We start from the raw sequence: 25,815 nt of genomic DNA on the forward strand, positions 1-25,815 counted from the left end.
ATGGACAACGACATGTCGTTTCTTAAACGGGGAACGACATGTCGTTTTTGGTAAACAAAGATCCACGACATGTCGTTTGTCTCAAATGGGGGAACAAAAGGAAAGGAATATAAGATCGATAAGAAAGCAAAACCAAAAAAGGAGAAATGTCTCTGAGACTGAGAATCAATCTCTCTCCGAAACCCATCTTCAAGACCCGAATCCCGACGACGCTCGTCGGAAGTAGAGCAAAAGACCGAATCAGATGCTCATCGGAATCCCGCGCCGCAGAGTCGGTGGCGGTGAAGCTGAGCAGAGAAGTGGCTTAGAGGAGAGCCGTTTTGGCGCAGAGCCGCGAGGCCGTGGAGAAGAGCCGGGACATCCTCTTCGGAGAGCTCTGTCTTTACCTTTCTATGGAGACCAACGAGGTCAGCACTAAGTGGAAAGTTATGGAAGAAGAGGAAAAGTGGGTTTTGGTCAGAGGGTTTGTTTCTGATTGGGCTCTCAACTTTCATCCATTTCTGTGAAGTCTGTCAAGGACTTGGTCGACGAAAAGCTTTTGGGTCATCAACCAAATACCGATTCCAAAGAGGATTCTCCATCTTCTTCTTCTTCAACTTTGTTCCCCAATTTGAATGAATTCATGGGGTTGGAACATTATGATGATTAGTCTGTAAAAGATAGGGTTTTTTTTTTTTTCGTTGTTAGCAGCATTATCATGGTTTTTGCGTTGTTTAGATCATGAACATACAGTCCTAATGCCAAAGCAGATATAATATACTTGGATTGGAATGGCGATGTATTTCTATGCCTCAAGGAACGTGATTGTCTTGTGCAAGGCTCTGGAAAACCAGAAGACTTGTCCTGAATCGCATTTGTTGGGTCTGTTTGATAGTCTGTGTTCCCTGACTTCTGTTTTTATTGAGTTAAAACTGCCTTGGCTGAGTAGGAATTGTAATCTTAGAGCCCACAATTTTATGTTATTGGGCAAAAACTTTATCTTATTTTGGATGCTTCCCCACCAGGGATCTTCCCCCATTGTAGTTGAAGCCGTTTGATTTTAATGAAACAAACTTTTGACACCAATTAAGGAAAAGAAAAAAAAAAGAATGACTAGATAAAACAAGGCTTAAAAGAAGAGAGAGATTAATTATTCACATTATCATCAAATGAGTATTCCCTTTTTTTAATTTTGGACATCGATACTTACAAAGAATGCTTCTTCTGTATTTGCTTAGGCTTACGTTTAGTTCCATAAGAATCGATTTCTGATATACGGGCGAGATTGTGTCACTGGTGCCATAATTTTTTCCTAGTGCCTGTTGTATTTCATGGCCAACTTCGTCAATTACTTCATGAGATCTTGAAGATAATAGCTTTTGCTTTAATTTCCCGATCAAATGCATTTTTGATAGTGTTCAATTCCATTTTTTTATGAATGATGAACTCCTGCAATAAAATTATGTAAATTAGTATATTCATCCGTAGCATTAAGAGAGAGAGAGAGAGAGAGAGAGAGAGAGAGTATATTTTTAAAAAGTTGTCGTTTCTCTACAACATGTATCCACTGGTTTATTAAACCTGTCGTTTTACAAGAGATGTCGTTTTTATAGTTAGTTGTCGTTTTATCTGGAACAAGTTTGTTGTCGTTTCTGATCACGTCTGGAAATTTGTCTGTTTCTTGCGTAAATTTCCGCTACAGTACACATATAAAACAACTCATTACAACATATTACTTGCTTCCATGCAGAGGTGGAGACAATATAATATAAGGCTTATGTATATTCTTCAAAATCTAGAATGGTGAGTGGGCACGAAAACTTGGTGCAACATATGTATGAGAGTATATTTCCAAAATTGATATATATATTAATTGTAGCTCACAATATTAATTGATGAGGGTAAATCTTGTCAACAACATTTTCCAGCAACTTATTTTGCAATTGTTATATCAAATCATTCTTAATTTGTTTTAAAGTTACAGATATATCAAGTATAATTAAAGCTATATATATGTGACCAACCTGGTCCAGCTCAAAAGCAAAAAGATCATAAATTCAAGGCTTGATCAACTACCAACTAGATATTCAAATTAATGGCCTAGCTAGAGTGTCGCAATTGAGTCCAGGTCAGCACATACTTGTAATTGCGACACTCTAGCTAGGCCAAAAATGTGAGTTTCTTTCTCTACAACCTCTTAAACTTGTTTAAGAAGACTAGCGTTTTTCCATTTGATTTTTTCTCTGAATCTCCACCCCAAATAAGCGAATTGTGAAACATTGAATTTATTTTTTCCTACAGAAATTCGCACTCGATGTGTTGCATATATATGATATTAATGATAATATAGGAATGTTTAGATTATGTAGCAGTTCCGTATAGATTGACGCAAACAAAAATAAATTCATCCAATAAAACACGGGATATGATGTAAAATAAATTTTAAAAAGAAATGAAATGAAATGTATCGAATATAGCCAAAGATTTATACGTTATGTATAGCGACACGAAAAGTTGACAACTTTATTTTATCTCCAAACCCCAAAATCTGAAACAACTTAAAAAAATATATCAATAGAGTAATACACAACATGATAAAAATAGGACAAAAAAAAGAGAGAGAGTAATGATTCGTGGTCTCAAGGCCAAACCAAATCAACACAGACTCTTGAGAGATCACGTACAAGCCCCAGCTGAAAAAATCACATGCTATTGCCTTATTGATACTCATAATTTCCTTGTAATAATAATAATAATAATAATAATGACCAGTGGATTATAGAGTTGGGACCGCATGTTATGATACCTAATAACATGTACATTCAAGTTGTAGGTTCTGAGTATTTCGTATAGTGGATTAGGAGTGGCTTAAATGACCCAATGTTCTGGGACACCACTTAATTCAAAGATACTTGGACATAAGATCATGATAAAAATCTATTTTTATGGCTATATATATGCTATTATATATAGATGAATTAAAGTGTCACCCGAAGAGTCTTCTTAGTGATCTGGAAATTAGCTCTCATATTGATTAAGAATCACTGTAACTAAATCTGCGTTTTTTATATTGTTTTCTCCCGCAATCATTTTTGTGATGTCATAATAGGGAATTTAATTCTAGAGAAATGGTCTCATTTGTCAAAAATTTCATAACATTTTTTTATTTTCATCAAAAGACTAATTTGACCCAAAATGTCACCATTTATGTCAACAATGTTGACATGTATGTCAACAACATCTAATAGTGAAGGGTAAAAATAAATATCAACATTGTTAACATAAATGGTAGTATTTTGGGTCAAAATAATATTTTGGTGGAAAGTTATAAAATATTATGAAATTGGTGAATAATTTCATATGTTCCGATGAATTATGATTAAATTCAGTATTTCTTCAAATGATAAAGTTCAAAATGAAAAAAATGATTTGGCAGTTGTTTGGTGCGATCGTCGGTCGGAGGAGTGAAGATTGAGAACCGAGAGAGTTAGAGAGAAAAATGAAAAAATTAGAAAAAAAAAAATGTTTGAAATGTATATATTTACAATTATTTGTTATAAGAAAAATGACAGAAGCCCATTTCTTATGTGTGTTACAATTATTTGTTACTTTGCAGGCCTAGGAAATACAAAATTTTCTCTATGTATGCACGTTGTAGACCGGAATGAACAAAATTACAGACATTTTTTTTTTATCTTCTTGAATAAAATTGAAAAAGATTGTTTGAAAAAGTAATAGGGGTTCATCAATATTCACTGCAATAAATTTGATTTGCGCTGAAGAGTTCCGAAATAAATCGGATGGAGACAATCTGCAAAGAAAAATCATCGAATCTCGACGAAGGATTCATGAGTTCTCTCTCTCACGTAGGAGAAACAAAATCTTGTGTTTTGCAGTGTTTCTGCGTTTTTTTATTTATTTATTTATGACAGAGCAACGTGTTGAAAAATTTGACCACGTTTAAGAACCGAAACGTCATGTTTGCTTCCTCGTCTTTTCGTGGAAAAACGATAACTAGACGACTTTCTGATTTTCCGTTTATCAATTTCACGATTTGGAAATAATACCCAAAAAAAAAAAAAAATTGAAAGGAAACAGAAACATTGGATTTAAGGGAAGAAAAAAAATTCCAACTCTCCTCTTAAATCACGTATTATTCATCGCAGTGATCTCTGGCCACAATTTCAATCCTAGTCTTCTAAAGCAACACTAACAGAGAAACCTTGTTCTCAAACAAAGAGCATTTCTCAGAGATTAATCAACTTCATATGGTTTTACCATTGAACTTTGGAAGTTCCAAAACCTCAGAATAATTCGTATCTCGGCACGATTCATGGAGACCAATCCATTAAATCACGAACAACGATCGATACTTAACTCACGGCCAATTCAATTCCTAACCAATCTTCCCCATAGATCCTACAGAAACTGGCTCTCTATGATTACAATATCTTTTTTTAGATGGTCACACTAAATTACGTCTCTTTTCGCTGCTAAAGAAGAAAGTCCAGACCCACGAGAGAAGATCAGGAAACAACTCGTATACTTTCACAAACAAATCCAAATAAAAAATTACGACACACACAAACCTACCGAAAGTTTTTTTTTATCCCACGTCTATAAGTATCAAAAATCTCAAAAAACAATTACACAGGCTGGCCTTAAAAAACGAAACTCCTAGACAAGAAGCTACAGAAGAAGGTTCAGAGTCAATACTACCGCGTTCATTATTAGTATCTCAAAATTCAGACCCGTGAGAGAAAGATCACGAAACAAATCACATAATTTCGCAAACCAACCAAAGTAAGCCAAAAAAAAAGATTACTGATATTATTCCACGTCTAAAAGTATCCAACAAAAAAAAAAAAAAAAAATTCTCAGCACAAGTTACACACGAAAGCTAAGAATCCACGGCTATAAAATCATCATAACGAGTCTTGTTGAGGACTCTGGAGCGGAAAACTGACCTAATCATTTCTTGTTGCTGGACTTTTTTTTGGAGGAAGGAGCTTGCTGAGGTGGCGGGTCGGGCTTGGGGTGCTTGTCGGCCTCGGAGGGGTCGAGCCACTTGAGAGGGTGGCGATTGTAGAACGGCCAGTTGGGGACGGTGACGAGAGTGGTGAGACCGACTCCGGCGGCGTAAGTGAGAATCATCGTCTGAAAAGAGCCCATCACGTAACCCGTCCCAAAACCCGCCACCGCAAACACCAGAAGCATTATCTGCATCAACTGCTCCGCTAGCCTCTGACCCTGCCAATCCATCTACCCAAAAAAAATAAAATTAAAAAAAAAATTATCGTTGAGCCAATTAAACCCGATATGTTATCTTTGTTGGATATGGGTGTATTGAATTTTAGTAAGTATGTTTCGGGGGTTAGTTGATCGGTGAATGATTTTAAAACGACATTTTAAAACTACTTGATTTGCTTCTTCAATCATGAAAGAAAAATGACATTTTAAAACGGTAAATGATTGCTTTTTTTTACATTTTTTCCGTTCAATCGACTTGTCGATATTTAGGATGCTCGAAATGACAACGAAAGTGACATTTCAAACCTTGATTTATATTTACTAACTCTGAATATAATTAAATAGAAAAAGAAAAAAAATATAATTCTTAAATATAAAAACTAGTAAGTGATACTGTACGATCAGAAAAGAAAACCCAATTGATAGCGATCTCGCATTCTCGCACCGTATCGCACCGTCTCATCGTCACGACCACCAGAGGTGATCTTCAAACTCTTAGTTTCAGGTTTTTTTTTTTTTTTTTTGTTGATTAGTTTAGCTTGAATTCCCTATTTTATTGCGAAAACATACAATTGATGTTGTTTTTAGTTTATGTGATTTGAAATCGTCTAAAATTCAAATTCCGTTTGTGGCAAAGTCTAATCAAGATCTATACCAGGTCCGGGGTCCTTGATTTTAGGGCTTAGATGATTGTTTTTGTTCTGTGTATTTGGATATTGAGGGATTTTGTCATGGGTTTTGACTTACAAGTTTAGGGTTGCGTTTTTCTTAGTTGAAACTGAATAAAAGGAAATGAAAAAGAAAAAAAGTCTTTACTAATCCGATCCCTCAACCCGAACAACAGTCCCCGAAAATTAAGACAGAAACCATAAGCTCACCAGATTTACATGGGAAAATGGTTTGACCGAAAAACAAAACACCCATTGATAGGGTACATAAAATTCACTATCGGCCTCGATGCCCTAGTCTGATCAACTAACTAAAATTCAGGTCACCGATATCCAACAAGATAACATATCGGTTTCGGTTGGCTCGATAATTTTTTTATTTTTTTCTCTTTTATAATTGTAGACGGATTGGCTTGGCAGGGTTTGGTTTCGTTGGTCATTTGGTTGAATAACGAAAGAAACCATAAGCTCACACAGATTTACATGGAAAAAAACGATTATCCCAACCAAAAAAAAAAATAAAACCCCCAACTAACATGCTACATAAATTCACCGATCAACTATCCCTCGAAACATACTTCATAAAACATACTTCATGATTTTAGGGCTTAGATAATGATTTTTGTTCTGTGTATTTGGATTTTGAGGGATTTTGTCCTGGGTTTTGACTTACATGTTTAGGGTTGCGTTTTTCTTAGTTGATACTGAACCTTAAGCCACAATTTTAATTTAGAAAACAGAGGTTCACCCAATAACTATGCACAACTGATATCCCTGACGTTTACGAGAAGCCTTTTCACAGATAGGCAAAAGGCCACTGCTTTTTGTCATCAGGTTAAATTCAATTACCAGTATCATTTCTAAAAAATCACCAAATTAACATTCAAACTAATTGATTTACTAAACGTCCGATTCAAAACTAAAGTTGAACAACCATTGAAAACTTACAGCATCTTTTACTGAACCTTTTTGTCATCATGTAAAACTCAACTACCAAAATCATTTCCAGGAAATCACTAAACGTTGGATTCAAGGTCTAAATTTTATAAGCATTGAAAATGTAGCATCGTTTACTGAACCTTAAGCCACATGAATATAAAACATAGGTTCACCCAATAACAATGCACAACTTTTGTCCCTGACATTTACGAGAGGTATATTCATAGAGTCAAATATATCACTGCTTTTTGTATATCAGGTTCAAATAGCCATTACTACAAAGCTTAAAACTACACCGAGTTGATTAAATGCATGCTAAAACAAGAAAATAAAAAAAATAGGTCAATCGCAATACCTTGAAATGGACTCTGAGATCCGATCCTCTTGCCTTGCAAGCTACAGAATCAACACAGAGTAAACTAAAGTCAGGCTTTAAACTTATAATCAGCAATCCATAAACCCTAAAAGAATTATGATAGTCAAATCAGATTCGAGAAAGAATATACAGAAATACAACTAATCGAAGACGTACATTTGGTGGAATTGTCGGGGTCTCTGGAGTACTTCACCTGAAATCACAGACACGTCAAATTCGTACCTCGCGCGTTGAAGAAAATGGAAGACGAAACAGCTCGGTTCAACCCGTTTTTTTAGCTCTATTTTTAGTTGGGCCTGCAATTCGTTATATAGCCCAAATACAACCCAATGGGACAACGTACAAATAATAAAGCCCTTTTTTTTTTTGGCCGGTGTACTATAGTCTATATAGATAGCCGTGTCAATATTTATAGACTTTCATATTTGATATGGTTAAATGTGTGTTTTATGTGCGTTGCTTATTTTATTTTATTCCTAAAAAGGTAAAAATTTTAAAATAAAAAAAAATCAACCATAATTCTATACAGGAAGAATAGTAGCAAAATTTATATAAATAAAATCGTACAAATTCTGAATTTGGATTAAAGTTCATACATTACAGATTATGCATTTATAATATAACATGCTTGACAACCCAGTTGATGTGCTTGACAACCCAGTTGATGTTCCGATGAATTATGATTAAATTCAGTATTTCTTCAAATGATAAAGTTCAAAATGAAAAAAATGATTTGGCAGTTGTTTGGTGCGATCGTCGGTCGGAGGAGTGAAGATTGAGAACCGAGAGAGTTAGAGAGAAAAATGAAAAAATTAGAAAAAAAAAATGTTTGAAATGTATATATTTACAATTATTTGTTATAAGAAAAATGACAGAAGCCCATTTCTTATGTGTGTTACAATTATTTGTTACTTTGCAGGCCTAGGAAATACAAAATTTTCTCTATGTATGCACGTTGTAGACCGGAATGAACAAAATTACAGACATTTTTTTTTATCTTCTTGAATAAAATTGAAAAAGATTGTTTGAAAAAGTAATAGGGGTTCATCAATATTCACTGCAATAAATTTGATTTGCGCTGAAGATAAAAAAAAATGTCTGTAATGTATGAACTTTAATCCAAATTCAGAATTTGTACGTTTTTATTTATATAAATTTTGCTACTATTCTTCCTCTATAGAATTATGGTTGATTTTTTTTTATTTTAAAATTTTTACCTTTTTAGGAATAAAATAAAATAAGCAATGCACATAAAATACACATTTAACCATATCAAATAGGGATTTTGACGTTAATAATACCATCTTGTTGTCACTTACCATATTTAGCCCAAAACTCAAAATTTGACACATGTAATACCTACACCAATAGGTAAAGACTATTATACCCTCAAAACTCATTTAAACGAAATAAACCATCCCAACCCAATTTTCTCCATTTTCCCTCGCACACCTACACCTCTTCATCTTCTCGGTTTATCTCCCTCCCTCTCTCTCTCACGATTTTTCAAACCTCCAACCCCTCCCACATTTTCGCTCTCACGATTTCGCTATCTCTTCCTCTTCCCTCCCACGATTTCGCTCTCTAATCATCTTCCTCTGTGTCTCTCTTTCTCTCCTTGTCCTTCTCTTTCTCTTTCTCGCTCAAAAATCGCGACGACCCATCTCGGGGACCCACGACCCAGCTCTCGGCGACCCAGGTCTCGGCGGCGAAGGCGCAACCCACCTCTGCTCGACCCAGCTCTCGGCGACCCAGCATTCGGTGACCCAGCTGTCGGCGACCCACTCCTCGGCGACCCATCTCGGCGGCGAAGGCGCAACCCACCTCTGCATGACCCAGCTCTCGGCGACGAAGGCACCTCTGCTCGACCCAGCTCTCGGTCTCTATCACATTCTTGACGTTAATCGGTGAAGAAGAAGAAAAGATTGTGTTCATCTTCATATCAAGGTAAATCGGCCGATCTCTATTAAAGCCTCAAATTGATTGAAAACTCTATTTAACCTCAAATTATTTGATTTAGGGTGTTTGGCTCAAATTTTTTTGGGTGTTTTAGTGTATTTGGTGTTTGGGCGAGTGTTTGTTGTGTTTGGCCGAGAATGTGTTGTATTTGGGCGTTTGATTGTATTTGGGTTTGGGTGTTTGCGTGTATTTGTGTTTGGGTGTTTGAGTGTATTTGTGTTTGGCCGAGAATGTGTTGTCTTTGAGTGTTTGTGATTATTTGTGTTTGGGCGAGTGTGTCACGGAATGACCCGAGTCCGTGACACTTGTGTCACGAAGTGGATTCACTCCGTGACACATATTTCATTTATTTCGGTCTCTTAAAACCCTAGAAATACTGGTGAGTGTTTGTTAAAACCCTATTTCATTTACTCAAAAAGGTATGGGTATCTCTATTTCATTTATTTCGGCCGAGTGTTTGTTGATTTAGGGTTTTTGGCTCAAAATGTTTTTGGGTGTTTTAGTGTATTTGGTGTTTGGGCGAGTGTTTGTTGTGTTTGGCCGAGAATGTGTTGTATTTGGGTGTTTGATTGTATTTGGGTTTGGGTGTTTGAGTGTATTTGTGTTCGGGTGTTTGAGTGTATTTGTGTTTGGCCGAGAATGTGTTGTCTTTGAGTGTTTGTGTGTATTGTGTTTGGCCGAGAATGTGTGTGTTTGTGTGTGTTTCGTGCTCGTGTATATATTTGATTGAACAATGTTAGGGTTTGACGAGTGTGTGTGTGCGTATTTGGTCTTGAAGTTGTTGAAAATTGGTGACTTGATTTGTTTCAGGTTTTATATATTCAATGACGAAGTCTAAAATAACCAAGGTCGAGGAGGCCTCAAACGTTCGAAGAAGTTCTAGGACGGCTTCGAAAAGGAAAATAATTTCGCCGTCCAAGCGTTCCAACGATGACGACGCGTTCGTCGTCGCACCAACAAAGATAAAGAAGGTATAGAATAAAAATGAAGTGACTTAATTAGATGTATGTGCACCTATTTGATTTTGTTTTGTGTTTGATATAGCCAAAAAACAAGGCTCAGTCATCGGGCGTTGCGACCGCCTTGGAGAGTCCTACAACTGCTACTCCCCGAAAGGTGAGTGTCAGAAACTCATTTTGATCCTGGTTCGTGACAGATGTGTCACGGACTCGATGACTTCGTGACAGATGTGTCACGAAGTCAGCGAGTCCGTGACACATCCGTCACGAAGTGGGTGAGTCCGTGACACATCTGTCACGAACTCAAGCATAATGGTTTCACTAATAATGTCATTGACTCATATGTGTAGGAGTGGAGACGGTTTATACCTGAGTCCAACGTTGAAGGATTTTCCTTTAACTTCCACGGGGGATTGGAAAATTTCCTCGCTCTCTTACTCGGCCGCAGCGCCGAGACGCAAGCTGGATTCGCCCAATCATGTTTTGGGCAGTTCGTGGGGCAACCCAAAATAGTCCGGTCGTCGGCGATTATAAGCCACTTGGTGTTGAGGACCGGGAGCTTCGAGGGCGAAACCACTGACGGGCTTCTGATTGAGATTGGAGGCCGAGTCCGGGAGTTCACGAAGAGAGACTTCCAGGAGATCACATTCCTCAAAGTCGTCGATGACTACGAGGAATTCAAGTTCGAGGGGGTTGTTTCTAATGACAGCCTGTTCAAAAAATTCTTCCCGGGGAAGTATTTGAGTCGGAACTTGGTCAACCAATTCTTGGAGGCGAGCGTAGATTGGCCGACAGAAGTTCAGGTAAATTACCTGAAAATTTACTTCGTCTTGAATGTCCTCCTGGCGGATGATGCAAAGAACAGGACACCGTGCGTAGAGCTCATTAAGGCGGTGGAGGACACGGACACATTCGGTCGCCATCCATGGGGCAACGTGGTGTGGAACTATCTTCTCGGCGAAGTCCGGAAGTTTGTGGAGAAGGGTGGCGAGCCAATGGAGCAAGGTAAAAAAAAAAGAAGCTCCATCTCCCCGGATTCGTCGAGCCGCTTCAGGTTTGGGGGTACGAGTGTCTTCCTTTCCTGACGAACATGGGGGTTTGTGAGAAAGTCTCCACCACAGCTCGGCCAATAATGCGTCGGTGGAAGTCTATCGGACTTGTTCAGGATGCCGCCATGAGAGGAATCAACTTCAATGAGGTAATAAATTTGTAGGTTAATTCATACTTAATATTGATCACACTCATTTGTTAACTTGTCCCACGTATAGGTTGAATTTCACGGAATCGGCGACACTTCTTCAAGCGTTGCAACCCCTTCTACGACGGCAGCGGGGGTGGACAAACGCTCGGAGAAGAAACCCAAAAAAGACGCCCCACAACCACAAACACCACCACCACAACCACCACAACAACCGTCCCATTCACAAGCACAGACAGTTGAGGTAACACAATTTTGGGTTTCTATTTTAATTTAAATGAATCCACTCCGTGACACATCTGTCACGGAGTGGATCCACTCCGTGACAGATGTGTCACGGACGGAGTGAATCCACTCCGTGACACATCTGTCACGGAGTGGATTCACTCCGTGATAGATGTGTCACGTACTGGATTTACTCGTCAGCCAGCTTACTTTGTTATTTTGGTCATGGACAGTCCCGGCTCGACTCTCTCGAAAACTCAGTTGGAAATCTCGACGAGCGTTTCCGCTATATGCAAGACGACTACAGGAAGTTCAAAAAAGAAATTTTGGACGCGGTGAAGAGCTACAGAGTGGCTCTTGATGAACTGGATCAGTACTACGATTGGAGAAACGAGTTACAGTTAGAAAAGAAGCGCCGGGAGAAGAAAACGGCCAAATTGAAGAAGTGGGAAGAAGTGATGGCGAAGAAGAGAGCGGAAAAAGAAAAGAAAAAAAAAAGAGGAAGAAGAATATGTTGAGAAGCTGAAGAAAATGCAGGAAGAAGAGAAGAAAATGCGGGAAGAAGAAGAGAAGAAGCAGAGAGAAGAAGAAGAGGATAAGAAGAAAGAAGAAGAGGAGAAGAAGAAGAAAGAGGAAGACGAGGAGAAGAAGAAGAAAGACGAATAAGAGAAGAAGAAGAAAGACGACGAAGACGAGAAGAAGAAGAAAGACGACGAGGACAAGAAGAAAAAGGACGATGACGGGGACAAGAAAAATAAGCAGGACAAAGACGACAAGAATAAGAAGGACGATGGCGCCAAGAAGAGCAAGAAACAGGAGGAGAAGAAGGATGGCAACCAAAAGAAGAAGAAAAACGAAGTCGAGAAAGGGAAAAAGAAACAAACCAGTCAACAAGAGGTACAAGATATGCAATAGACATATTATTTTTTTATTTAAGAGTGGATTCACTCCGTGACAGATGTGTCACGGAGTGTACTTAGTGCGTGACACAGTGTCACGGAGTCGCTGAATTTCGTTATTTTGATTACACTCATGTTGAACTAAATGATTTTGAATGGTCAGGAGGATGAAAGTGACGTCGAAAACACACAAGGTCAACAATCTTGGGGTGATGAAGATTCGCCTCTCAGTCTAGAAGCCCAAATGAATGCAGAGGCTATGGAAGAGTATGAGTTGTTAGGGACACAGGGGGTTCAAGAGGTACCTCCATTAATTTGATGGTTGAACTTAATTCTTGACTTGTTTAGAAGCATATAATTGTTATGGTTGAACTCAACAATAAACTTGAACTCAAATATAAACTTGAACTCAAATAAGCATATAATTGTTATGAAATATTATTTTATGGTTGAACTCAACAATAAACTTGAACTCTATTTCTCTTGTTGGATAGATATATGACTTGAAGACACCGAATCCCCGTATCCTTATTGAAGACTCACCTATCAAGAAACATATGACCCGGCAACGACGCAGCCCCGATAGGTTTACTCCTTCCAAAAAGGCGTTGCCTTTTCTGAGGTTCACCAATGCTCCGGACGTGCTTCCTGATGAACTGCCGCTGTCGGAGGTAACCAAACAACCGGACCAGGATGACGTTGACGTCATGAAGTTGTGGTTCCAAGTCGGCTTGAAGAGGGGCCACAAGAACATATCTCAGGGCAAACCAAAATATAAGCCGGAGGAAGAAACCATAGCGCCTTCTATGGAACTTGGACAGATGGCTATCAACCAGAAGACCTTCTTCTACAACATGTGGCACGAGGACGGTTGGTTGTCTGATCAGGTATTAATGTGTGTCAGTAGTTTTTAAAATATGTCTTGTTTTGCAGCTCACTTCGTGACAGATGTGTCACGGAGTCAATTCACTTCGTGACAGATGTGTCACGGAGTCAATTCACTTCGTGACAGATGTGTCACGGAGTGAATTGAATTGACTCCGTGACACATGTGTAACGGAGTGTACTCAGTCCGTGACACATCTGTCACGGAGTGAATCCACTCCGTGACACATCTGTCACGGAGTGAATCAACTCCGTGACACATCTGTCACGAACTAAAGTCACTCCGTGACACTTGTGTCACGGACTGAGGTATTTAGTGCTTATGTTTATCTTTTGTCGTGCAGCATGTGGACGTCGCGATGTACTACCTCCGGAAGAAGAAAAAGGCGAGTTTGTTACGTCACTCCTTCACCATCATGTCCACGGTCTTCTTTAAGTATCTCCGAGATAGTTACACTCAGTTCAATGCTAGTCAAGATCCGGGTGTATTCTTAAAGAAGAAACTGAAAAAATGTGTCGTCGACCACATTACCGGAGAGTCTGGAGCGGAGCAACTGGTGGACCCATGGGACGGGGTCGATGATGTCTTCATCCCTGTAATAGATGGCGGACACTGGTATCTTCTTATTGTCAACGTGCGTTCAAGGTGTATAACGGTGTACGACTCCATGAGTTCCACCGGTGGACACCAAACGCTCGTGGACACTGAAGTCAGAAACTTGGCCACCATTTTGCCATATGTTCTGCATGTCGCCGGCGTTCTACTCTCCAATGAAGAAATATTCAAGGTCGTCCACTACGATCAAATGCCACAACAAGACAATGGGTAAATATTTTAATTCTTAATTTTACATTCTTAATGACACATATCAATTAAAGCATGCGTTTTTTGTTCCTTCAGAAATGATTGTGGCATGTTTATGATCAAGACTGCCGAGTTTTTGGCGCACGACCTTCCATTGTCTGATTTGAAACAGGAGGACATGATCATGTATCGACAGAAAATGACCACCGAATTATACCGACACGGAGCGCTAAAACTACACACGCGTGGAAATGTCAATGTTGAGGCAACTTGAAATTATGTGTTTATGATTGTACGCATGTGTTTATAACTTTATATATGTATTCTTAGAACTTCAATTTCGTAGTTTAAAAGTGTATGTATGTGTTTATAACTTTATATATGTATTCTTAGAACTTCAATTTCTTAGTTTAAAAGTGTATGTATTGTTTATAACTTTATATATGTATTCTTAGAACTTCAATTTCTTAGTTTAAAAGTGTATGTATTGTTTATAACTTTATATATGTATTCTTAGAACTTCAATTTCTTAACAATAACATTGTTTCAATACCAATAAAGTTCAAAACATTCAAAATGTAATACATAGCAAAACACCAAGGAAGTTCTAGATATTCAATGATAAAACGTGTCGAATTACAAACCAAACCAATGTCCCATCCCCGGAGCCCTCATTTCCGGTGGAATTGGGTTGCGACACGTAGCTCTATTGTGACCTACACCTCCACAACGGGAACATTTACGAAGCGGGGCATCAGATTCTCCAAGAGAGGGAATCCTTCTCTTCTTAGGTCTACCCGCCGGACGACCTAAGAAGTTAGGCGGATTTACTTTGATCTGCTTGATTTCGTCGGGAAAAGTCCATGACGATTCACTTCCTTGAGGATGAATAACCCCTGCATACGCCAATTTCCAATACTCGGTCGTGTAGTACTCTGCACAATAGCTCTCAACTGGTAGGTTGCGTAAGCGACAAGCCGCAATGGCATGGACACATGCAAATAGATCAGTTTGAAATTCTCGACACGAGCACGTCTTATCAATCAAGTTCACTGCCCATGGTGTTCCTTCTGTGTCTAAAACCTCGAATTCGTATACTGCAGAAGGCCGGACCTAAAACATAAGCAAAAAAAAGTTTAAACATAACCACTCAGTCCGTGACAGATGTGTCACGAAATGACCCGAGTCCGTGACACTTGCGTCACGAAGTGGATTCACTCCGTGACACATGTGTCACGGACTGAAGTCACTCCGTGACACAAGTGTCACGGACTCGGGTCATTTCGTGACAGAATTTAAAAATTAAAAACACACTATAACCTGCATATTTGCCGAGACAGCAAGTTTTTTTAACATTTCGGTATGATATTCCATTGACAACACACTTTGAGTTGATGCCGCCTTTTCTCGTCGTTGGTAGAACCAAACTTGCATTCTCTCCCTCAACCAATCAAGGCACTTCACTATTGGAAATGGTCTTGCTTTAACAGTTAACGCATTCAAAGACTCTGCGTTGTTTGAAGTTATGATCGTATACCTTGATGTCTTGAAAAAACAACGTGCCCACTTCTCATTTCCTACTTCGTTGACAAGGTACGGACGTATCAACGGGTCTTCCTTGTCCAACATGCGCATAAACTTTTGATATTCAAATATAGTATACGCTTTTGCTGCACCGTAGAACTTCCAATTGAATTCCTTGCCAAGTTTTTTGAATTTTGCCTTGACGTTATTCTTCACGTGGTATGCGCAAAAACCATGTTCTGCTCTTGGAAAAACTTTCTTCGCGGCGTTAATGATTCCGGTGTTTCGGTCGGATACGATGACCATGTTATCCCTCTCCCCCAATGCTTCCTTAAGTTTGTTGAAGAAATAAAACCAGGACTTGGAAGTTTCGGACTCACCAATACCATAGGCAAGCGGGAATATTTGCTCATTTGCGTCCATCGCGGAAGCCGTAAACATGCTGCCCTTGTGATAGTTTGTCAAGAAGGTTGCATCAACAATTACAACAGGCCGACAATACTTCCATCCCTCTCTGAACGGAGCCAAAGAAACGAAAAAGTACATGAAATATTTATGACGGTCAGTTTTTAGGTCGATGAGAGAACCTGGATTCTTTTGCTCTAACATGTACTTGTATTTTGCAAGAGAGGCATATGACTCATCATCAGTCCCATACAAGGATTGTATTGCACATTCTTTTGCCCTCCATGCTTTTCTGTATGAAATATTGACTCCAACCTCTGTTCGCATGTAACTCTGAATCTCCTTTGGGGTACAACTATGTACAGTTGGATCAATAAATTTGTGTTTCACCCTCTCTCCAACGAACTCTGCAGTAGCTTGCGGTTGCCCTTTTTGTCTTTCCTCCACAGAATAAGTGTGCTTTGGATCATATCTTGAACCATAAACACATACACACGATCAAAAACAATTTAAAATTAAAAGGGAATACATTTCCTGACATATCTGTCACGAAGTACATCCACTCGTGTCAGGAGTGGATTCACGTCGTGATAGATCTGTCACGGACTGATTCATCTACGAAGAGAAATGAAATTTCAAATAAAATCAGTTTTTAGGTCGTGAAATTTTACCTTCTAATTTCAAAACAATCCGTGTTCTTTAGCTGCACTGCCCGGACCGCCCAATCACAATTTTTACCCGCACAAATGACATGAAGTTTGAGCGGAGATGAGTTCTTCGTTTTGAACCGATAATGATTATTGATTGCATCCATCCGCAAATGCTTCAACAACGCCGCTTTGTTTGCATATAATCCTTTTTTTTTTACTCTTACCGGAGATAAAATATCCAACACCTCAATATCGTTACTCTCGACACATGTATTTGATTCGGGAGCCGTAACCGAACACCCCCCATTCTCTTGGCTCGATACATTCTCTTTTCTTTGTGATCGAGTTGGCGGCTGTGGTGGAAGAGGAGGCTCTTCCTGGTGTTGAGTCTGTGGTGGAGCCTCTATTGACAAAAAAACTGGTGGTGGAGACCTTCTGGGTTGGGGTGTTGCCTGGCTAACAGTATTCATGTCATCCAACCCAACAGTATCATTGTCGAAAGCCTCCGGACTTGGTACGTCCCATTCACGTGCCTCGGATATAGGACTCGGCATGTTTGGAATGATCCTGCTTCGATTGCAACCAAATCCACTCTCGCTTGTGTTTGCTGTTGGAGTGGATCCAACCCGTGGAGAAGACGCGCCATCCGCTTTTTTATCCTGAAATGCCTCCGGACTAATCTCAAGTACAAGATTCAACTTCGTCCGGTTCGGTTCGTTCTTCCTCAAGTACAAATAACATCGCAAACTTTCGTCGTCGTCTATGGTTGGCGGTACGAGCCCGTCAGCTTCATGCTTGACGTTGATTGAATGCGTTGCAGGGGTCACGTTCAACCGAGCATACAATGTTTGCATCAAACTTTGGTAATTCAATTTGGTAGGAAGTAAAAGCGTAAGAGTACCACCCTCTTGATATACGCCCGGTTTTACCCATTTCCCGCTATGCTTAGCATATAAACATATTTCCGCCATACCTGTATACGTTCACTCAGTATTAGAAATGAGTATTAAAAGACGGTTATTAACATGGAAAAACATCCAGTTCGTGACACTAGTGTCACGAAGTGAATCCAGTTCGTGACACTAGTGTCACGAAGTGAATCCAGTTCGTGACACCTGGAAAATTTCAACACTGAAATTCCAAACACCATTTTTGGCGAAGTAAAAACTCAAAAAAGCTTTGGAACACGTTCAAACTGAACGAAATCACTAAAATAGCTCTTAGTTGTTAGAAGAACAAGCTACTTACCCAGATTTGACGCCAAGATTTGACGGTCACCGGAGAAGACACTCGACCCAGATCTGACGACGGTGACCGGAGAAGACTTGGACCCACGCTGAAGAGGGTGAGCGATTGAAGAGTGAGCGTGAATGAGAGAGATGCTTGGAGGGAAATGAAGATCTGAGTCAGCGTGAATGAGAGAGCTGCTTTGGAGCGTGAATGAGGGTTTTTTTTTTCAGAGACCGTGAAAGAGAGAGTGAAGATGAGAGAGTGAGCGCAAGAAGGAAGATCTGTGGGGAGGGTAATTGAGGAAATTTTTATTTCTCTTTCCTAGTCAAAGTAACATATGTGTCAAAATATTGATTTTGGGCTAAATATGGTAAGTGACAACAAGATGGTATTATTGCTGTCAAAACCCCATATCAAATATGAAAGTCAATAAATATTGACACAGCTATCTATAGTACACTGGCCAAAAAAAAAAGGGCTTTATTATTTGTACGTTGTCCCATTGGGTTGTATTTGGGCTATATAACGAATTGCAGGCCCAATAAAAAACGGGTTGAACCGAGCTGTTTCGGGTCGGTAATTTTAGGGCTTTATTATTTGTTATTCGTCTTCATCTATAAAACATCAAACCCTAGCGCCTCCATTGTTTCTCTGCTCGTCGCCGAAGTTCCTTACCGCTTAGCCTCGAAACTACTTCACAGACGCCATGGTAACTACTCGAAGCTCTCTTTCTCTTTCTTCTTCTTCGTCTTCCATTTTCTTCAACGCGCGAGGTTCGAATTTGACGTGTCTGTGATTTCAGGTGAAGTACTCCAGAGACCCCGACAATTCCACCAAATGTAAGTCTTCGATTAGTTGTATTTCTGTATATTCTTTCTCGAATCTGATTTGACTATCATAATTCTTTTAGGGTTTATGGATTGCTGATTATAAGTTTAAAGCCTGACTTTAGTTTACTCTGTGTTGATTCTGTAGCTTGCAAGGCAAGAGGATCGGATCTCAGAGTCCATTTCAAGGTATTGCGATTGACCTAATTTTTTTATTTTCTTGTTTTAGCATGCATTTAATCAACTCGGTGTAGTTTTAAGCTTTGTAGTAATGGCTATTTGAACCTGATATACAAAAAGCAGTGATATATTTGACTCTATGAATATACCTCTCGTAAATGTCAGGGACAACAGTTGTGCATTGTTATTGGGTGAACCTATGTTTTATATTCATGTGGCTTAAGGTTCAGTAAACGATGCTACATTTTCAATGCTTATAAAATTTAGACCTTGAATCCAACGTTTAGTGATTTCCTGGAAATGATTTTGGTAGTTGAGTTTTACATGATGACAAAAAGGTTCAGTAAAAGATGCTGTAAGTTTTCAATGGTTGTTCAACTTTAGTTTTGAATCGGACTTTTAGTAAATCAATTAGTTTGAATGTTAATTTGGTGATTTTTTAGAAATGATACTGGTAATTGAATTTAACCTGATGACAAAAAGCAGTGGCCTTTTGCCTATCTGTGAAAAGGCTTCTCGTAAACGTCAGGGATATCAGTTGTGCATAGTTATTGGGTGAACCTCTGTTTTCTAAATTAAAATTGTGGCTTAAGGTTCAGTAAACGATGCTACATTTTACAACAACACGTAAGTTTAGCTACATTTGAATTTCACCTGATGATAAATAACATATGGCCTTTTGACTATATCCGTGAATTGGCTTAATAAAACTTTAGGTATATCAGTTGTGCATTGTTATTGGGTGAACCTCTGTTTTAATTAAATCGTGGCTTAAGGTTCAGTAAACGATGCTACATCCATTAAGCATAGGAAAATAATTTCAATTAGCGACTCAAATAAGTAAACCTGATTTTAAAAAAAGCAGGGTTATGTTGCCTTTATATATGGACTTAGCTCTCGTAAACTTCAGGAAGATCAGTTGTGCATTGTTATTGGGTGAACCTCTGTTTAAATCAAACTGTGGCATAAGGTTCAGTAAACGATGCTACATTTAATCCCTCTTACCCCTTTTTTTTCTCTTGCAGTACCATGGTATGATTATTCGAAACAATTGACTTATGTAATTTCTGTCACTGTCGTTAATTTTTTTACAGAATACGAGGGAAACAGCGTTCGCGATCCGGAAGCTTCCCTTGATCAAGGCGAAGCGGTACTTGGAAGATGTGTGTGCCCACAAACAGGCGATTCCGTTCAGACGTTTCTGCGGCGGAGTCGGTCGTACCGCTCAGGCCAAGAGCAGGCAGTCCAATGGTCAAGGTCGTTGGCCATTGAAGTCCGCCAAGTTCATCCTCGACTTGCTCAAGAATGCCGAGAGCAACGCTGAGGTATATATATTTATAAACAATATATACATATTATTATAATAACGGTAGTACTTATATCTTTTATTACTTGCATTGCAGGTCAAGGGTTTGGATGTGGATTCCCTATACATCTCCCACATTCAGGTCAACCAAGCGCAAAAGCAAAGGCGTCGTACTTACCGTGCCCATGGAAGAATCAACCGTATGTCTTTGCGTTTTTTTTAATAATCTGCGGTGAATTTTAATTTTTGTGTTATTTTTTTTGGGCTCATTTCTGTTTCGGGTTCTCACTTCAGCTTACATGTCGTCGCCGTGCCATATCGAGTTGATCTTGTCCGAGAAAGAAGAGCCAGTGAAGAAAGAGGTAAAGCTAGTTTTGTTTAATTTTTTTTTTCTTCCCGGTAATTTGTTGTGCTATTAAGTGATTTATTCAAATATTTTTTTTCAGGCTGAGTCTCAGTTGGCCACCGGTAAATCGAAGAGATCTTCTGCTCTGCGCAGCGGTGCTTCTTCTTAAATTTCATTTCGAAAGCCCGATTAATTCTGCGACCGGTCATCACATGTGTTTTTCTTCGAGTTTTTGTTCCTTTCTATATAATAGCAGCAGCAACAAGAATTATTATGTAGACGGTTTTCCAACTGCTCTTTTCTTTCTTTCAACCATGTTTAGATATTATTATGCCAGCCTGAGATTTTCCATTGAAATTTTGAGAAATACAGTTTAGATTTTGCAATTTGCATGTGTCGTACTGGTGAAGCAAAACCTTAATTTTGGTGTGAATTACCGCTTTAGTAAGTTGCTAATTCTCATCTCATTTTTTTTTTCCCAACTGTCATATTACAACTCAACAATCGATTACCTTAGTTATATTGCTCATCAAAACTTATAACTCCTGGATGGAAATAAGTGTGAATAATGATTTGAAATAAAATGTTATCATTAGTTGTATTATCTTCTCATAGTTTTTCTCCTTTGTATTGGGTGAGTACTAAATTCTTCGTCTACGTACTTTACACGAATTCTTCATAGGACGTCTATTCTATTTTTATTTTTTTTTCAACTATTTAATAAAAAATGAAACATCTGTAAATGTTACGTGGACAAGCCATCTAACCTTTTAATTTAATCCAACGGTCACACTCTCCCCAAAACCAGAATCTTCTTAGTTTTCTTTCCCATGTTCTTCTTCACTCTCCCAAATCCCACTCACACTCATACAATGTCACTCGGCTCCATTTCAATTCTCCGTCACCGCTCGGTCACGGCGCTAAACGACTCTCTCCTCCGCCGTTACATCACCGTCACGCGTCCGTCACCGTCCACCACTATCTCCGCAGCCAAACACCCCCAGAATCCGAAAACCTACCAGCCACCGGACAAGAAGTTCCTCAGAGCCAAGCAGTCCGTCAAGGATTTCAACTCCTCGTCCCTCGCTCCGATCCTCTCCCCCGAAGAATCTCCGGCGCTCTCCGCCGGCCAGGCCGTCGGAACCGTCGCCGCCGCTCAGGCAAACTTCATGCGCGTCGTCGTCGCGAAATCTCCCGGCGACGAGGCCGTCGGAGGAGTCGAGCTTCTCTGCGTCGTCAGAGCCGTGCTGAAGAAGATTCGCCGGAGAGTTCTGGTCGGCGATAGGGTTTTGGTCGGGTCTATCGATTGGGTTGACCGGAGAGGAATGATCGAGAACGTTTACCAGAGAGCCTCGGAGATTCTCGACCCTCCTGTGGCGAACGTTGATCATCTCCTCGTTCTGTTCTCTCTGGACCAGCCAAAACCAGAGCCTTTCACGCTCACCAGGTTTCTGATCGAAGCCGAGTCGACCGGGATTCCGATCACCCTCGCTTTCAACAAATCCGAGCTTGTGGACAATGAGGTCAGTGCTTAGGGCTTGTTCATAGTCATTACTGACTAGTCTACAACACAGTTTTCCAAGCTGTTTCTGCATAATAAGTGTAACTCTTAGCTCTTTTTCTGAGCATTTTGTTGAAATCTTGCAGGAATGTAGTGATTATAATACTTTGTTCTTAGTTAAATGGTGAATTTAGAATTATTTGTGATATCTTGAGTCTATGATTAGATGGAATAAATTGGGTCTGAAGTTGATTTATGGAATCAGGTGATGAGTTCGTGGCGGAATAGACTGAGTGGGTGGGGCTACAAACCCCTCTTCTGCAGTGTCGATTCCAAATATGGAATCGATTATCTCGCTTCCATTCTCAAAGACCAAACCACCGTGATCGTCGGTCCGAGCGGAGTCGGAAAGTCGAGCCTCATCAACGCTCTCAGAAACAACCCTCTTGCTTCGTCGGAAGATAACTGGTTCGACACAGTGAGTTGCTATCTATTTCTATCGAATTAGTTCTTTAGAGTAATTGATGGTTTTTTATTCTACAAATATGTATAGAATTACGGTGGATTTAGGCATGAAAATGGTACGAGAGAGAATTGAGGGCAAGGAAGAAGAATACCCGAATTATCTCTGTATTTCGTATCAGTCTATCAATGAATTTCAGAGGTTCTTATTATATCAGTCTCATGATAGTCGATCATTTTTTTCATTCCCCGGTTTCGTGGTGGATTAAGGCTTGAAAATGATACGAGAGGGAAAGGAAGAATTCCTTTTTGGGAGAGCTACAGCTTTATCGAATACCCAATTTATCTTTGTATTTCGTATCGGTTTATCAGTGAATTTCGGAGGTCCTTATTATATCAGTCTCATGATAGTCAGCCGTTTTTTTGTTCCCGGATTTTGTGGTAGATTAAGGCCTGAAAATGATACGAGAGAATGGAAACAAAAAAGAAAATCCTTTTGGGAGAGCTTCATATTTCTCGACGCCAATTATCTTTGTATTTAGAATCAGTTTATAAGTGAATTTCAGGGGTTCTTATTATAGGTCCCATGATAGTCGTTTGCTCTTCGTTTCACGGGGTTTGTTTGATTTTGTCAGGTTATAGGAAGCAAATGGTTGGAGGAGCAACGGGTCGGGGAAGTTTCGACGAGAAGCGGGCGCGGGAAACACACGACCCGCCACGTGTCTTTGCTTCCTTTATCGGGAGGCGGTTATCTTGCCGATACTCCGGGTTTTAACCAGCCCAGTCTCTTGAAAATCACAAAGCAATCTCTACCACACGCATTCCCTGAGGTCTTTGTTTCGTTTATTTATTTGCTCATTCAAGAGACTCCACAAATTTATATATATTTGCAAAATAGCCGGAAAGAAATAGCTAAAGTTTAAATTTATTTGTAACAAAATTGCCTGCTTTTAACATTATCTATAAATTTTTCCATTGAATATAAATTTTCTGACACTCCTTACACGGTAAGCACCTTTGTAAATAAAGTTATTGACATGGGAAACAAATTTAATGGCACCTTTATTGACACTTGGTAGTTGTGTATTTTTGTAAATTTTGGCTATGTAGCTAGAAGAACCACAAATTTGTTAATTTTGTCTACTAATCGTTTGCATTATCCTCTGTCTTGTCGTTCTCAGATCCGGGCAAAGCTCGATTCCGGCGAAAAATGTACGTTCAAGGATTGCTTGCATCTCGGCGAACCGGGGTGCGTTGTTGGGAGTGATTGGGAAAGATATCCTTACTATTTTCAACTCCTTGATGAAATCAGAATTAGAGAGGAGTTTCAGTTAAGGACCTTCGGAACCAAAAAAGAAAGCGATGTTCGGTATGTAATTTTTTTATCTCATTTTTTTGTTGCTGTTGTTGGTAATTTAAGGTTTTGAATATGAACTTAAATGCCATAAATTAGTAGTTTGAAAACCATCTTGCTTAGAAAGAAAAATTATTCATAGATTGAAATGTCAGTGGGCATATTATTTATGGATTAGACAAACTAGGAAGCCTCTTTTAGCTTCCTTCATTTTTTTTTTCTTCCTAATTCACTTTAAAATAAACGCAGATACAAAATGAAAGACGGAGGAGTTAAACAAGCGGAACCGCGATTAGAGACGAAGAAGCACCGAAGACAATCCCGTAAGAGCTTGAACCAATCGCTCATTGACGAACTCATTGAAGAAGATGACGATAACGATGACGATGACGAGTACAATGATCAGATTAGGTGAGCATTTTCCAAAAAGGGTATGTAACGTCACTGTTTTCGTGCACTGTAAATAGTTCCCAAGTGTTTTACTTCCGGTTAAGCCCCGGATGTATATATGCGATATCGGCTTAGTTTTCCCTGATGTAAACACATGATATTGATTTAGGCTAGTTTTGTTTTGTGATAATTAAAGAATGAGACATGGCCTTTGTTCAACACAAAAACGACACTCTCTCCGCTATACGCATAGTTTGGGTTTTGTCGTTTGATGGAATCACGGGCGAATTTTAATTGGGCATAGATAACTTTAGAATTCTGAAGTAAGAAAAGAGAAACACATATTTTGAGTAATTTTTTACATCAATTTTGGCAAATATTACTATATGGAAAAGTTTGAGGCGCAAAATACTTCACCCCAAATTTTGTCGGTGCTATTTTTTGGCAGTAAAATCAGTCGGTGCTATTTATAACAAATTTTGTCGTTTATACTTTATATTGATAAACTATCTCAATCATTTCTGGGGTTTTCCACATGTTTTTTGGGTAGGTTTCCATTCCTTATTTTATGTTTATTGTCAAATAAATGTCTATTTTTAGTATTGAATTATATTAGAAAAATATGAAAATACCATATAAATCTATTATTTCAAAAAGTAGGTACCAATACCTTTGATACTAGTTTTTCATAACTTTTTGGTGTGAACTATATTTTACACGATGCAATTGTAGTAAAAGCAAGCAAAACAAAGAAATTAATGGTTCAGGTTGTTTTGCCACTTAAACTCTATGGATAGTAATAAAATAAAATATTTAGAAAACAAAGAAACTTAAAACGAATTCGATCCTTCATTTTCTTCTCCCTCGATTAGAAATATATTACCAAACGTCGAAAACCATTAACGTTTAACAAATTTTGTCAAAAAGAGAAAATCAAGTGATATTCGAAGATCTTTTAGCCCATCGTTTTTTTTGTCCCAAATTCTTTTTGACTTGTCGGTTTCTGAAAGTACTTTGTACACGAGCAAGTTATCATAACTCACACGTGCATCAGATTTCCCTTCTTGTGGATTTATATATTTATTTATTTATTTTTATATATCATATGGGATCTCGGAGTTTTAGTAATATATTGCTTTTATACCGTGCCTTTGACCCAATAATTTAAAAAATACCAAGAGTGAACATCTTACTTGCAAAATATTAAAAAATGGACTTTTGATCCAAATTGGACAAAAATATCTTTTCAAGACATTTAAATTTATATATTTTTTTAAAAAATATGTATATTTTAAACTATATTATTAAAAAAATGTTAAATTTCATCGTAACTTCTCGTACTTTATCGTAATTTATTGAAATGAATAAAAGGTAAGGTAAATAGATTAAACAAATATTTTTTTTAGCAGCAACGACTACAAAAAAAGTCGATGTTGTTTTTTATTCAAAATTCTGAAAAATACGATAAAATATGATGATATTTAAATTTCATCGTAAT

At 38.7% G+C, this 25,815-nt stretch overlaps 4 protein-coding genes and 6 non-coding genes across 10 annotated transcripts; 7 read left to right on the top strand and 3 right to left on the bottom strand.

Annotated features, from left to right (window-relative positions):
- Positions 1 to 4,761: 4,761 nt before the first annotated feature.
- On the bottom strand, positions 4,762 to 7,509 carry LOC149403549 (signal peptidase complex subunit 1-like). The gene is made up of 3 exons (XM_089609458.1): positions 7,369 to 7,509; positions 7,192 to 7,232; positions 4,762 to 5,241 (listed from the first exon to the last, which is right to left on the bottom strand). The coding sequence occupies exon 3, from the start codon at positions 5,239 to 5,241 to the stop codon at positions 4,951 to 4,953; it is 291 nt and encodes a 96-aa protein (XP_089465584.1). The 5' UTR covers positions 7,192 to 7,232; positions 7,369 to 7,509; the 3' UTR covers positions 4,762 to 4,950.
- On the bottom strand, positions 6,583 to 6,724 carry LOC149403550 (small nucleolar RNA snoR74). The gene has a single exon (XR_016296236.1). It is a non-coding gene; the product is annotated as a small nucleolar RNA snoR74 (small nucleolar RNA).
- On the bottom strand, positions 6,954 to 7,087 carry LOC149403551 (small nucleolar RNA snoR74). Its single transcript, XR_016296260.1, has one exon. It is a non-coding gene; the product is annotated as a small nucleolar RNA snoR74 (small nucleolar RNA).
- Positions 7,510 to 11,163: 3,654 nt separating the features above from the next.
- Positions 11,164 to 12,972, top strand: LOC149403552 (uncharacterized). The gene is made up of 5 exons (XM_089609843.1): positions 11,164 to 11,328; positions 11,399 to 11,572; positions 11,787 to 12,450; positions 12,616 to 12,753; positions 12,947 to 12,972. Exons 1-3 carry the CDS (start codon positions 11,221 to 11,223, stop codon positions 12,069 to 12,071), a joined length of 567 nt encoding a protein of 188 aa, XP_089465969.1. The 5' UTR covers positions 11,164 to 11,220; the 3' UTR covers positions 12,072 to 12,450; positions 12,616 to 12,753; positions 12,947 to 12,972.
- Positions 12,973 to 18,522: 5,550 nt separating this feature from the next.
- On the top strand, positions 18,523 to 20,996 carry LOC149403553 (large ribosomal subunit protein uL22y-like). Its single transcript, XM_089609087.1, has 7 exons — positions 18,523 to 18,660; positions 18,754 to 18,790; positions 18,927 to 18,967; positions 20,053 to 20,283; positions 20,362 to 20,464; positions 20,559 to 20,626; positions 20,711 to 20,996. The coding sequence occupies exons 1-7, from the start codon at positions 18,658 to 18,660 to the stop codon at positions 20,777 to 20,779; spliced, it is 552 nt and encodes a 183-aa protein (XP_089465213.1). The 5' UTR covers positions 18,523 to 18,657; the 3' UTR covers positions 20,780 to 20,996.
- Positions 19,072 to 19,205, top strand: LOC149403554 (small nucleolar RNA snoR74). Its single transcript, XR_016296259.1, has one exon. It is a non-coding gene; the product is annotated as a small nucleolar RNA snoR74 (small nucleolar RNA).
- LOC149403555 (small nucleolar RNA snoR74) lies at positions 19,435 to 19,574 on the top strand. Its single transcript, XR_016296235.1, has one exon. It is a non-coding gene; the product is annotated as a small nucleolar RNA snoR74 (small nucleolar RNA).
- LOC149403556 (small nucleolar RNA snoR74) lies at positions 19,622 to 19,757 on the top strand. The gene has a single exon (XR_016296237.1). It is a non-coding gene; the product is annotated as a small nucleolar RNA snoR74 (small nucleolar RNA).
- On the top strand, positions 19,814 to 19,951 carry LOC149403557 (small nucleolar RNA snoR74). The gene has a single exon (XR_016296253.1). It is a non-coding gene; the product is annotated as a small nucleolar RNA snoR74 (small nucleolar RNA).
- Positions 20,997 to 21,339: 343 nt separating the features above from the next.
- Positions 21,340 to 24,510, top strand: EMB1688 (Minichromosome maintenance (MCM2/3/5) family protein). The gene is made up of 5 exons (XM_089609086.1): positions 21,340 to 22,133; positions 22,377 to 22,589; positions 23,209 to 23,403; positions 23,755 to 23,942; positions 24,177 to 24,510. The coding sequence occupies exons 1-5, from the start codon at positions 21,441 to 21,443 to the stop codon at positions 24,340 to 24,342; spliced, it is 1,455 nt and encodes a 484-aa protein (XP_089465212.1). The 5' UTR covers positions 21,340 to 21,440; the 3' UTR covers positions 24,343 to 24,510.
- The last annotated feature ends 1,305 nt before the right edge of the window (positions 24,511 to 25,815 follow it).

This window comes from Urtica dioica, chromosome 3, assembly GCF_054948205.1.
Source record: "Urtica dioica subsp. dioica isolate 48M chromosome 3, U.dioica_male_clone48M_v1_H2, whole genome shotgun sequence".
NCBI lineage: Eukaryota > Viridiplantae > Streptophyta > Magnoliopsida > Rosales > Urticaceae > Urtica > Urtica dioica.

Coding starts and splice junctions, on each gene's coding strand:
- LOC149403549 (XM_089609458.1), bottom strand. CDS start 5,241: ATGGATTGGCAGGGTCAGAGGCTAGCGGAGCAGTTGATGCAGATAATG.
- LOC149403552 (XM_089609843.1), top strand. CDS start 11,221: ATGGGGGTTTGTGAGAAAGTCTCCACCACAGCTCGGCCAATAATGCGT. Junction 11,329..11,398: donor GAGGAATCAACTTCAATGAG/GTAATAAATTTG, acceptor TCCCACGTATAG/GTTGAATTTCACGGAATCGG. Junction 11,573..11,786: donor CACAAGCACAGACAGTTGAG/GTAACACAATTT, acceptor GGTCATGGACAG/TCCCGGCTCGACTCTCTCGA.
- LOC149403553 (XM_089609087.1), top strand. Junction 20,284..20,361: donor ATGCCGAGAGCAACGCTGAG/GTATATATATTT, acceptor CTTGCATTGCAG/GTCAAGGGTTTGGATGTGGA. Junction 20,627..20,710: donor AAGAGCCAGTGAAGAAAGAG/GTAAAGCTAGTT, acceptor ATTTTTTTTCAG/GCTGAGTCTCAGTTGGCCAC.
- EMB1688 (XM_089609086.1), top strand. CDS start 21,441: ATGTTCTTCTTCACTCTCCCAAATCCCACTCACACTCATACAATGTCA. Junction 22,590..23,208: donor AAGATAACTGGTTCGACACA/GTGAGTTGCTAT, acceptor TGATTTTGTCAG/GTTATAGGAAGCAAATGGTT. Junction 23,943..24,176: donor AAAAAAGAAAGCGATGTTCG/GTATGTAATTTT, acceptor AAATAAACGCAG/ATACAAAATGAAAGACGGAG.